Here is a 13,297-nt window from a genome sequence, read left to right on the forward strand (position 1 = left end):
AAGCTATAAAGAATAAAACAAAATCTTAACCTTCAAAGTATCCAAAAGTCATAATTCATTTATTATGAAATGATATAAATTTGTTTAATACATGGTGCAAATAAAATTACCTGTATGTCCCAGAAATTAAAAGGTAAATTAAAACTTAATATAATATAAAAGTAACAAAATTTTACATTATATGTAAGCTCCGCCGACAAAGATTGCCAATAGTTCTTGTTATAGGGAATAGTTGTGTTGTTCATTTTATGGAAAAGTACTTGCCATGTTTTATAAGGATTACTTACCAAAATAGGGCTCATTAGGACATCCTTTCAATCTTACTCCTTTGTGGGTACACTCAATCAGAAAATGTCTCACAAGTTCACTGGAAATATCTCCAACTGTAGCATACAATGATGGTAAATGAAAGGAGGAGAGCAAATGTATACTTATGACATACAAGCATTACAATTCAAATGTATTGTTGATTTCATACTCATGTTACACAAGGGATAGAATAAAATGCATTATAACTACAATTTCTAAAGATTTGTATCATGACTCATGATAGCTTAAAATGGCTGAATTCATAATGTTAAAGTTAGGCCTGTATGTAAAAAATATATAAAAGGCAGCTAAGAGCTATAATTTTCTGACTTTCTTACTATCTAGTGATTGCTCAGATATTTGCAGTTCAATTTAAGTACACCCAACAGAAATAAAATGTAACATTTGGAAATATTGACTGCTTATTTATTTTGATATCTAAAAATTGTTTGAAAAAAATATATCAAAGCTTGTCTCCGAGCCCCCCCCCCCTTTTTAGGGGGGGGGGAATATAAGGTAACCCAGAAGGGCAAGGCTGATGGAAATGCTGGGAAGAAAAGTTATGATTAACATTGTTGGCATACCTCTGTAAATAACCAAATTACAGAGACATTCTGCTGATCCCATTATATAAGCAATGCGTAATTTTGTTAAGAACCACTGTTTTACCACCCAAACAAGAACGAGAAAACTTTGGATCAGTCAATCCACAATCTCAGGATGAAAAATAATCTAATTGAAATGTATTAACAGTCTCTCAATAATGTTCACATTACGAGGAGAAAAAAAATCTTGTTTTGTTTTGCTGTGTAGTAAGTCTAGAGATTTAAAGAAAAACAAGCAGGATTTTTTTTTACCTCTTCACTATTTCTAGCCTTAGGTCCACCAGCAATAGCAATAGCAGTTAGACTTACCGTATTTTTCAGAGTATAAGACTCTTTTTCCCTCAAGAAAGAGACTGAAAATCTGGGTGTGTCTTGTACACTGAATACAGCATTTTTGTCTCCCAAAACCCTTCCCCCTTCACCAAAATGGCCATGTAGAGCCTGTAGAAGGCTTTCTGAGAGCTCCAGGGGGCTGGGGAAGGCAGAAATGAGTGAAAAATGCCCCCCTTTTTTTTGCTCAATTTTGCCCCCCCCCAGCCCCCAGGAGTACTCTATCTATAACCCTCCTAAAGGCTATGCATGCAATTTTTTTGGAGAAAAATGGGCCGTTTTTTGCTCTTTGGGGGGGGAGCACTCCAAAATCCAAATTATCCCAAGTTCTCTCAATATCTCACAACTTTACCTAAGATTCTTTAATACAACTATTTTATTCTAGCACCAAATCCTACTTTCCAAGGGAGAAATCTTCCTTGATCTGTTTGTAACATAATCAATCCAAAAATCTTTTTTCTTCTTAATATTCTCATTAGAAGTTCTTTATCTCCGATACCTCATCCAATGAACTCTGTAACTGGATCCAAATGCAGTATGTTTGGTCTGGTTGCAGGTTTTAAGTACCCTGGATACTTCAGCTACATAACTGGAAAGTACACTTTCTTTGCACATTTTCCAAATTTACATACACATTTTCCAAAAAAAGTAAGAAACTGACCTTCATACAGTATGATCAACTAAGAGTTTTTGCTATTTTTTAACTAAATTGTTTTGACATCCATATTGCATAATAACCCTTCTGCTTTAATGCCAAACCCATAAGTATTAAGAGAGCTCCTTTAGCGTAGTGATTAATGCATAAGGCTAGAAATTGGTAGATGGTGAATTCTAGTTTTGCCTTAGACATGAACCCAGCAGAGTAACTTTGGGCACGCATTCTCTCAGTCCTAGAAAAGAGGAAATGGCATATAACTTCTGAAAAAAAAACTTGCCAAGAAAACTGGGACTTTTCCAGTCTGAACTTGTCCAGATTTGGAGTCAAAAACTGACATGAAGATATATATATATATATATATATATATATATGCATATCTATAAAAATGTTGTGTTTTTATGTGGAACCAAAGAAGCTAGGGCCTTATTCATGCACCCATGCACACACACAAACACACACTCTTATATATAATGATTCTTAAAAGTTTGTAATCCATTTAGAATTTTCAATGGTTCTGCATTAATACGAACTAGGATCTGATTTATTATCCATACAGTTTTAAAAATTTAAGGATAAATTTGTCCAATCTCTTTGATGACAGGAGTTACCTTTTTTGTTTAACTGTAATATTGAAGGAGGAGGTATAGCAACCTTCATGGCCAAACCATAGGCACCTTTGAAGGAATGACTGTCACGAACAATGAATGACCCAGCTTCCTTGTCCTTGAGGACAGCAATAGCTGCATGACAAAAAGAAAGAGATTAGAAGAGGACTTTAATTTTTTTTAAAAAAACTTGGATTAAAAAATAGATTACACCAATAGTAATAGAAGCCCTGGGTTCAATTTCAAAACATCTGAGCACCACTTGGAATTGGAAGTTCTGGAAATTATGTCCTATAAGTATTGTTTAAAGTAAGTGGATACGTTTGGTATGCAGAAAAGAACAAGATTATTGCCCAGTGAAAACTGAAAGGAAGCAGATTTCAATTAAACATGGGTAACTGAGTTGGTTATTTTCTCTTAGCACAGCTCATTTCAGAGTTGTTGTGAGGGAAAAATTGGGTCTAAAAGTGCAATGGGGATTACTTTAAGCTCCTTTCTGTCTATCATCTATCTAATGTATAGTTCCAACTAAGTTTATTAAAAATATATTTAACATTATTACTAGAAACTGCTTATGTTTGGCTATAATTAAAGCTGTGAGAGACACTGTAAATAAATAGACTCTAATTCAATGGATTCTAAAATACCAGATTGTGATCGGTAAGAGAGACTGCTTTAGCAGAATAGTTACATAATGCCTAAATATCAACACGTCCTTTTTTTAAAGTTAATTGGGAATGACTGCAAATACAAGTAACTGACATAGATCCCCTTTTAATAAACAGCTTAAATTTAAGATGTTGGGGTTTTGGAAAGGAGAGTAATATCTAGCAAAACATAAACACAAATTAGAGTAAAGCTTAAAGGGAACAGCGAGTGATAAATATTCATCACCAAATCCAAAGAAGCTACCTTTATGCTGTGCAAGATATTTAAAGAACATACCTTGTTCTCTGGAAATCTCTGGTTTATACCAAAATTTGGAAGTATCTTGGACAAAGTTTACAGTTACATGTTGATCACCCATATTTTCTGTGAGATAAAAAGAAAAATAAATATGATTTTAAAAAGCATACCATACTATCACAGCATAAAGTTGACAATTTTTATAAGATAACACCATTCAGAAGTATGTTAATAATCACTATTACCATTCTTTGTAGCACCTCATTCCTATTTCATAATGCAAGTGTGTCAGGAAACATTTGAAGTACACTAGAAAGACACCCTACATGAATAGTTACACATTCAATTTAAGTATGAAGGATTATGAAAACTATGCATTTTGCATTAGTTGATTTGTACATCAAGAAACGATTATACTAAATAGTGAGAAGAGCTGTTTCCCTTCTGGAATGCATACCGATCACTGGTGGTGTGTTTCCAACTTTAGAGAAATCTGGAAGAACATTTGGAAATGGAATGCTGATAGTGCTTCCACTATGTGGACTGGAGAAACCACTTGAAGAAGGCGAGGCATAGCCAAAAGAATGTTCTGCCTCAGAAATCATTTTCTTCTCAGGAATAGGAGTTTGTGGATACATTTGCAATCCCTGGATTTGCTGATTAGTATATCCAGAAGATGATACAAGGCAGGTTTGTGGCAAAAAACTACTGTCCACCATAGATTTCATTATTTTGGGAGACCTATCAGCATTTGCCATAAAAGAAAGGTTTTTTTCTTCCACTAACTGGTTACTGTTAGCAACGGTCTCATCATAATTCTGAAGAGTTTGGATGCTATCACAAGCTGTAAGGTCCTGTTGTGGCACAGCTGTTATATTTGTTAGATTGTTAAATGTCCGAGGCTGAAGTCCTTTTGTCTGGAAGTATAAATCATTTTGCTCAGGAACAGAAAGATCTGGAGACATGAGGTAACTTCCTACATTGATGTTACTCATTTCTGGAAATTGAGACATCAAGGAAGGCTGAAAATTGTTTGGATGCCAAATATGTTCATCTGTTGAACTGTATAGAAAAGGAAAAAAAAGGTTACATCCTGTCTATTATAAATATTTCAGCAGAATTTAAGATGAAGTCAAGATAACAATCAACTACAGAAATACACAGATTTCAATGGTTTTCATGTACTCAATTAACAGGAAAGTTTAATACGGATAAAAAGATAATTGGAACTAAATTATGTACAAATGAGGAAAATATAATAACAAAATGTATAACATTTAAGTTTGAAACAGGAGAACAAATTAAATATTGAATGGCAAACAGGCTACTAGTTTTGGATATAATGTACAGCTGGACACTAGTAAGATAATATAGGTAACTAGTTTTAAACTGGCACTGTGTCATAACCCAAGAAAAGCTTTTATAAAATAATGTAATGGTGATATATGACACTGGACAAATTATCACATATGTGCAGAATTATTTCAAACCAGTGTTCAAAATATGAAAACCATGAAGCTATATTTTATCATGCATTGTAGATTTGTGGGAAAACTAAGAAAGTATGGATAAAAATTGATACGAGATACAAAAGGATTTGAAGATAAATATTATGAAGAAACCAGAATACTTTTTATTAGGGCTTTTGCTCACCAATTAAAAAATAATGAAATCCCTAATGGAGGAACGGACTGTGAAATGGTTAAAATTTCCTGAGATAGGAAAACTGATCATTTCTGAACTTACAGTTGGCCCATTGGGCCTGTTTTTCACCCTCCCCAGGCTCCGGAGGTTTTCCATATGCACACATGCGGGGGGGGGGGGGGTCATGTGCACATGCACAGGTAGACAGGACACATTGCATTGTGGGTGTGGGCACGCAGCACGCACTATCGCACATGCAATTTTGGCACATCTTTACAAAAAGGGTTGCTATCATTGGATTATACTATTATAATTATCTGTAGAAGAGGTGAGAAGTCATATTTTATAACTTTAGTTTTCTTTCTTTTAATCTTTCATTTTACTTCTTTTTTCTGTAGTTTTGTCTTTTACTTCAGATATAATTCACAATAAATAAGTTTTTAAAAATCAATATGTAGTCCTGCATTAATTCAGATGACAGAGAATTTCAATCTAAATCCATTCGCTTAGTATATGCACATAATGCATCCCTCTGTAAAATGCAATTTGCAGCATATTTAATAAGTTTAGCTACCATGTTTTCCCAAAAATAATATTATTTTCTTTTGACCCCAGAAATAAGCACTTGGCCTTATTTTTGGGGAGGTCTTATTATTTCTGAGGTGCAGGAGGCAGCGAGCATGGCCACCTCATGGCTGCTGCGGTAGTACCACAAAAGCGCGGTAGACAAAACCGCGATAGACGAAAGCGCGTATGTGACGTCATCACAGCGCGACGAAAAAGATCGAAAAATGTAAAAATAAAGCTAAAACCTTACCCTAACCCCCCCAAACCTAACCCTAAACCTAACCCTTAACCTAACCCTAAACCTAACCCTTAACCTAACCCTTAACCTAACGAAAAACCTAACGCTAACCCTTAACCTAACGCTAAACGTAACGCTAACGCTCTAAACCTAACCCTAACCCTTAACCTAACCCTACCCCTAACCCTAACCCTAACCCTAACCCTTACCTTTATGTGAATCGGCTTGCTGTAATTTAATTTTTATTTCAATTTTTCGATCTTTTTCGTCGCGCTGTGATGACGTCACATACGCGCTTTCGTCGACCGCGCTTTTGTGGAACGCGGTTTTGACGGGTCACGGGCTGCTGCTGTGTTGCAATATTTTGGCTTATTTTCATGCATACGCTCAAAAGCCCCATTGGACTTATTATCTGGGGAGGGCTTACTTTCAGGAAAACAGGGTATACAGTGGGGCAAAAAAGTATTTAATCAGCCACCAATTGTGCAAATTCTTCCACTTAAAAAGATGAGAGAGGCCTGTAATTGACATCATAGGTAGACCTCAACTATGAGAGACAAAATGAGAAAACAAATCCAGACAATTACATTGTCTGATTTGGAAAGAGTATTTTGCAAATTATGGTGGAAAATAAGTATTTGGTCAATATCAAAAGTTCATCTCAATACTTTGTTATATATCCTTTGTTGGCAATGACAGTCACACATTTTCTGTAAGTCTTCACAAGGTTGGCACACACTGTTACTGGTATGTTGGCCCATTCCTCCATGCAGATCTCCTCTACAGCAGTGATGTTTTGGGGCTGTCACTGGGCAACACGGACTTTCAACTCCCTCCAAATGTTTTCTATGGGGTTGAGATCTGGAGACTGGCTACGCCACTCCAGGACCTTGAAATGCTTCTTACGAAGCCACTCCTTAGTTGCCCTGGCGGTGTGTTTGGGATCATTGTCATGCTGAGAGATCCAGTCAAGTTTCATCTTCAATGCCCTTGCTGATGGAATGAGGTTTGCATTCAAAATCTCACGATACGTGGCCCCATTCATTCTTTCCTGTACACGGATCAGTCATCCTGGTCCCTTTGCAGAAAAACAGCCCCAAAGCATGATGTTGCCACCCCCATGCTTCACAGTAGGTATGGTGTTCTTTGGATGCAACTCAGCATTCTCTTTCCTCCAAACACGACAAGTTGTGTTTCTACCAAACAGTTCTACTTTGGTTTCATCTGACCATATGACATTCTCCCAATCCTCTTCTGGATCATCCAAATGCTCTCTAGCAAACTTCAGATGGCCCCGGACATGTACTGGCTTAAGCAGGGGGACACATCTGGCACTGCTGGATCTGAGTCCTTGGCGGCGTAGTGTGTTACTGATGGTAGCCTTTGTTACATTGGTCTCAGCTCTCTGCAGGTCATTCACTAGGTCCCCCCATGTGGTTCTGGGATTTTTGCTCACCGTTCTCGCTCACCGTTCTTGTGATCATTTTGACCCCACAGGGTGAGATCTTGCATGGAGCCCCAGATCAAGGGATATTATCAGTGGTCTTGAATGTCTTCCATTTTCTAATTATTGCTCCCACAGTTGATTTCTTCACACCAAGCTGCTTGCCTATTGAAGATTCAGTCTTCCCAGCCTGGTGCAGGTCTAACAATTTTGTTTCTGGTGTCCTTCGACAGTTCTTTGATCTTCACCATAGTGGAGTTTGGAGTGTGACTGTTTGAGGTTGTGGACAGGTGTCTTTTATACTGCTAACAAGTTCAAACAGGTGCCATTAATACAGGTAATGAGTGGAGGACAGAGGAGCCTCTTAAAGAAGTTAAAGAAGAAGTTTCTGTGAGAACCAGAAATCTTGCTTGTTTGTTGGTGACCAAATACTTATTTTCCACCATAATTTGCAAAAACATTCTTTCCAAATCAGACAATGTGATTGTCTGGATTTGTTTTCTCATTTTATCTCTCATAGTTGAGGTCTACCTATGATGTCAATTACAGGCCACTCTCATCTTTTTAAGTGGGAGAACTTGCACAATTGTTGGCTGACTAAATTCCTATTTTGCCCCACTGTATGTTGAAAAATGCAGTGTAAATCCAAACTTTCCATTATAAAGTTCTATGTTTAATCATAATCAGGTAGAATAAAATGGTATGCAAAATTAGCAAAGATTTGCCCTGGAAACCCTCATATGCATTTGTTAATCAAAGAAGATGGTAGTTATTCCCCCCACCCCCCTGGAAGAATTCTCAAAACAGCTTCTGGTTTTCTTCTCTACTCTAAAATTACTTATTCATATAACTATCATTCAGAATAAGGCCAATCCTATTTTCATTTGATATATCCAATACTTTGGAAATATATGCTATTTTGATATCACTGAAGGAAAACTGAAGAGTAATACATTGTTTTCCAGGTATTAATTCTAATGAACAATTATTTTGTTTGTGAAGTATAGGACAAAATGCAGCTGCTTCCTATTTACCACATTTTTTGGAGTATAAGACACACCTTTTTTCCTCAAAAAAAGAGGCTGAAAATCTGGGTGCGTCATACATCGAATACAGCATTTTTTGCTTCCTGAAGTCTCACCCCCTTCACCAAAATGGCCATGCATAGAATTATGGAGGCTTTCAGAGAGCTCTTGGGAGCTGGGAAGGGAAGAAATGAGCAAAAAACAGACCGTTTATTGCCCTCCCCCCCCCCATTCCCCAGCAGCACTCTATAAGCCTCCATAAGGATATGCATGCAATTTTTTTGACAAAAAGCGGACCCGTTTTCGTGAAAAACAGGCCATTTTTTGCTTGTTTTTGCCCACCCCCCAGAGCACTCTGCAAGCCCCCCCCCCAGGCTATTCCTGCCTTTTGTTTGAAAAAAACAAGCCCGTTTTGGGGAGGTTTGCAAAGTGCAAAAAGTTTTTTTTTCTCTTTTGGAAAGCTCTTTGACTGATGAGAATTACCGTATTTATCGGCGTATAACACGCACCGGCGTATAACACGCATCCCCCATTTTAACACAAAAATTTGAGTAAAAATTTTTTTCATTAAAAATAAATGACTTGGAAGCTCGGAACTTAATGTTGGATTAAAATTTATAACATTAGAACATGAATTATAACATTAACTCCTCTTAAAAGGCAAATATGAAATGAAAAAACACCTCTTTGAGCAAAAAGTTATTTCCATTTTCTTCCTTATATAATATTTTCTGTTTCAACATAAAGTGCCTTCCTTCCTTCCCTCCCTCCCATCCCTTTCTTTATGTTTTCTTCATGCTTTCTTTTCTTTTTCCTCTGCTCTTTTTAAATCCCCCCCCCCCTTCTTCTCCTCCTCTACATTTAGGTTGGATTAGTTTGTACAACGGTCATCAAACTTCTGAAGTAAAAATAAATAAATAAATCATATTTAAGAAGAAGAAGAAAAAGGAAGACGTTTTTAGTTAAGTCAAACGTTTTAATAAAAGTTTCATCTTTTAAGATTTGTCCAACACATCCAATTGTAACCTTAACAGTAAAGAATATCACCCCAGCTGCTAAAGGTTCAACCAGTCTGAGAACCATTGAAAAGACAACAGTGCAAAATCCAAAAGACACAACTTCCTCACCGCCATTGCTTTGGTACCAAATCTTTGAGGAAGGGGCTCCAGAAAGAAGGAGGAGGAGGAGGAGGAGGAGGAGGAGGAGGAGGAGGGAACCAAAGAGAGGCTTTTACCGAGTCTGCGCCCCACAGCCAGGACCGTCCTTGCGCCTCCAGCCGCGTTTCTTCCCCGCAAAGCCCTTCGGGCAACCCGAGAGTTCCGCTTGACGCCAGAAGGGCTTTGCAGGAAGAAACGCCGCGTTTCTTGTGTGTGTGTGTGTGTGTGTGTGTGTGTGTGTCTGTCTGTCTCCGCCATCCCCAACCTCTACACCTTGCAGGACTGCTGCGCCTTTGAGAAGCCGGGGTGGGGGGAGAGGGGGACGGGAACGACGCCTAACCCCCACCCACACAACCCGGTCCCCGGGAATGCCGCTCCCGCCGTTCAGAAACCGAGGGGGAGAAAAGTTCAAAAGCCGCCGGAGCCAGCTGGAAAAGGAGCGACTTTCCCCATTAGCCGGCGCCCTCCGCCAATCCGCAACGGCCTCGCAAATTAAAAACCGAAGGAAGGCGGCGAGCTCAGCCAAGCGCGGCCAGGCAGCCAGCGGCGCCCACCGGCTTCCCCGCGCAGGGAACTTCTCCGGCGGCTGGGGGGAGGCCGTCAAGCGGAACTCTCGGGTTGCCCGAAGGGCTTTGCAGGAAGAAACGCGGCGTTTCTTCCTGCAAAGCCCTTCTGGCGTCAAGCGGAACTCTCGGCAACCCGAGAGTTCCGCTTGACGGCCTCCCCCCAGCCGCCGGAGAAGTTCCCTGCGCGGGGAAGCCGGTGCGCGCCGCTGGCTGCCTGGCCGCGGTTGGCTGAGCTCGCCGCCTTCCTTCGGTTTTTAATTTGCGAGGCCGTTGCGGATTGGCGGAGGGCGCCGGCTAATGGGGAAAGTCGCTCCTTTTCCAGCTGGCTCCGGCGGCTTTTGAACTTTTCTCCCCCTCGGTTTCTGAACGGCGGGAGCGGCATTCCCGGGGACCGGGTTGTGTGGGTGGGGGTTAGGCGTCGTTCCCGTCCCCCTCTCCCCCCCACCCCGGCTTCTCAAAGGCGCAGCAGTCCTGCAAGGTGTAGAGGTTGGGGATGGCGGAGACAGACAGACAGACACACACACACACACACACACACACACACACACACACACACAAGAAACGCGGCGTTTCTTCCTGCAAAGCCCTTCTGGCGTCAAGCGGAACTCTCGGGTTGCCCGAATGGCTTTGCAGGAAGAAACGCGGCTGGAGGCGCCAGGACGGTCCTGGCTGTGGGGCGCAGACTCGGTAAAAGCTCTCTTTGGTTCCCTCCTCCTCCCCCTCCTTCCACAGTCTGTGTGACGCTGCCGCCAGGCTGAGATCGGCGTATAACACGCAGGCAGGGTTTAAGCTTCCAATTTTAGTTTTAAAACTGCGTGTTATACGCCGATAAATACGGTACATTGAACAAATGCTGTGCCAGCAGAAACAAAGTCTTAGATGCTGCAGATTGTCAGAGATTTCCTTCTCCAGCACATAGATAAATACACCTGGAAACACCTACCTACCTACCTACTCTCTCTCTTCCCCCTCTATCTATCTACTTACCTACCTACTCTCTCGCTCTCCCTATCTACTGTATTTCTCTCTCCCTCCCCCGCTATCTACCTACGTACCTACCTAACCTCTCTCTCCCTACTGTATTTCTCTCTCTCTCTATTTCTCTCTCTATCGCTCTACCTACCAACCTACCTACTCTCTATCTATCTATCTATCTATCTATCTATCTATCTATCTATCTATCTATCTATCTATCTACTGTATTTCTCTCCCTCTATTTCTCTCTATCCCTCTACCTACCTACACTCTCTCTCTCCCTACCTACTGTATTTCTCTATCTATCTCTATTTCTCTCTCCGTCTCTCTATCCCTTTATCTACCTACCTACCTACCCTCTCTCCCTACCTACGTACTGTATTTTTCTCTCTTTCTCTCCCTCTCTATTCCTCTATCTACCTACATAATTATTTTTTTAATTTGCCTCTTCAAAACGGTGCGTCTTATACTCCGGTGCGTCTTATACTCCGAAAAATATGGTAACTGAAAACACTTAAGATATTATTTTAGTTCTGAAACTCAGATTAGATATTATAACAAAGGCCATCTTGCTGCCATAGGAAAGACATGGTATACTCAAATCTGGCATCTATCTATTCACATTTGTCTTCAATTCTCAGCATCTACCATCTAAAACATTTGTCTCACTTTAGAATACCTGTCTTGACAATCCCATAATCCTCAAATTTTAAGGGATTTTCCTTGGAAAATCATTTGGTTTTCTTATCCACCTTAAAAATATTATGTTGGAAATTTAAGGAAGAACTAGATTTTAACTACCTCTCTTTTCTTGGAACAGTGGTATCATTTGAAACTGAACATGTAGCCGCAAAAGGCTGGTGATGGGAAGGAACTGATTCTATGCCAGCCTGCAACAAGGATGGATTTGGAGTTCTTGAACTGTCAGATATCACAGTGGAGTGATTAAGATCTTCTATGTAACCTCGGGGTTCTGCAAAAATGAAGAAAATATTTTTGTTAAGATCCGTAAGCCTGCAATAGTAACAAATACTAGCAATGAATGTACTATGAAGAGGCATACTGGAAGTTCACGCTCAGTTCCACTCATTTATGATACTATTTATACAGAAACATAAACGTATAACTCACAAAGGCTCTTTATACAAAAGATTTTCTTTCTTAATAAAACAAAGATGTAAACAATACACCAATCAAAAAACTACCAGCTGAAGGCAAACAAGTTAACAGCCAACAACAGCAGAATCAAGGAACCACCCACTCCTACCAACACTGATATAGCAAACCATTAATATATAAAATGAGAGCAACCCTACTCCCTGCCAGCATGATGATGTTACCTAATTTGGTAATGGAATATTTGCAAGAAAACAACCAAGCTGAGAGCACCAAGTACCCACAATTTTTAACAATTCACACCTGCCTCTATAGACAGACATGCAAGTATCTGACCTCTATCAATATTTAAATCAAAGTTTTTAATTGGCACAGCCTAGTATAATCAGGAACTGAGATGTTAATCTTAATATATCTGAAAGCATCCAATACAATGTTCCAATTATTAAACCCTGGATGGGGGTTTCAGGGAGATTCTAACAAGTATATCTGACATAAATGTAATCAAACTTGTGTATTATATTTATTATTTATGTTATGGGTTAATATATTTATAAGATTATAGGAAATATAATAAACTAAAAAATATTACTACATTGTAAATATATTAAACTATATGTGATTTTGCTAGGTTACTTCAGTTTGCTAATCAGCTAAAAACAGAGAGGATTTGATTTAAATCACGATTTAAATCCCTAGTAAAAAGGCTTGATTTAAATCAACTCAATTTAAATCATATTTTTTAAAGAGTAACTGTCATCTCTGTCCCGCAACGGCTCCTCTTCTGACCTGCTTGTTGACACAAAGACAGTCCTAATATTGAACAACATATAGCCTCCTGCTACCTAAATAAGTTCCATTTCATGCTGAATAAACTAAATTATTAATGTATCTTAAATAGAAAATTATCTTTAGATAGATTTTTTTACTCCAAAAGCATTTTATTAAAATAAATTTGATAAAGTCAAAAAAATCTGATTGAATTTTTTTAAAAATCCAATTTAAATTTAAAAACAAATATTTTTTAAAATTATTTTTAAAAATATTATCAGTTTTTATCCACTAAAAACGATATGGCAAAAGCCAAATCAAGAAAACTTGGAAGGTGAGGAGGAGCCAATGTCCCGCCGAAACAATGTGCAATCTCAATGC

General features: G+C 38.9%; 1 protein-coding gene across 3 annotated transcripts in view; it reads right to left on the minus strand.

Moving 5' to 3' along the window:
- TNS3 (tensin 3) overlaps positions 1 to 13,297 on the minus strand; it is a 149,826-nt gene that overhangs the window by 10,503 nt on the left and 126,026 nt on the right. For all 3 annotated transcript variants that reach the window (XM_014065299.2, XM_087713157.1, XM_014065300.2), the window contains 5 exons: positions 11,831 to 12,002; positions 3,871 to 4,475; positions 3,453 to 3,539; positions 2,511 to 2,642; positions 288 to 383 (listed from right to left, as the gene is read on the minus strand). In XM_014065299.2, coding sequence (XP_013920774.2) covers positions 288 to 383; positions 2,511 to 2,642; positions 3,453 to 3,539; positions 3,871 to 4,475; positions 11,831 to 12,002 — 1,092 coding nt within the window. The remainder of the gene's footprint in view (positions 1 to 287; positions 384 to 2,510; positions 2,643 to 3,452; positions 3,540 to 3,870; positions 4,476 to 11,830; positions 12,003 to 13,297) is intronic.

This window comes from Thamnophis sirtalis, unplaced genomic scaffold (genome assembly GCF_051295495.1).
Source record: "Thamnophis sirtalis isolate CommonGarterSnake01/CBP01778 unplaced genomic scaffold, rThaSir2_p1.2 scaffold_4, whole genome shotgun sequence".
Classification (NCBI taxonomy): Eukaryota; Metazoa; Chordata; class Lepidosauria; order Squamata; family Natricidae; genus Thamnophis; species Thamnophis sirtalis.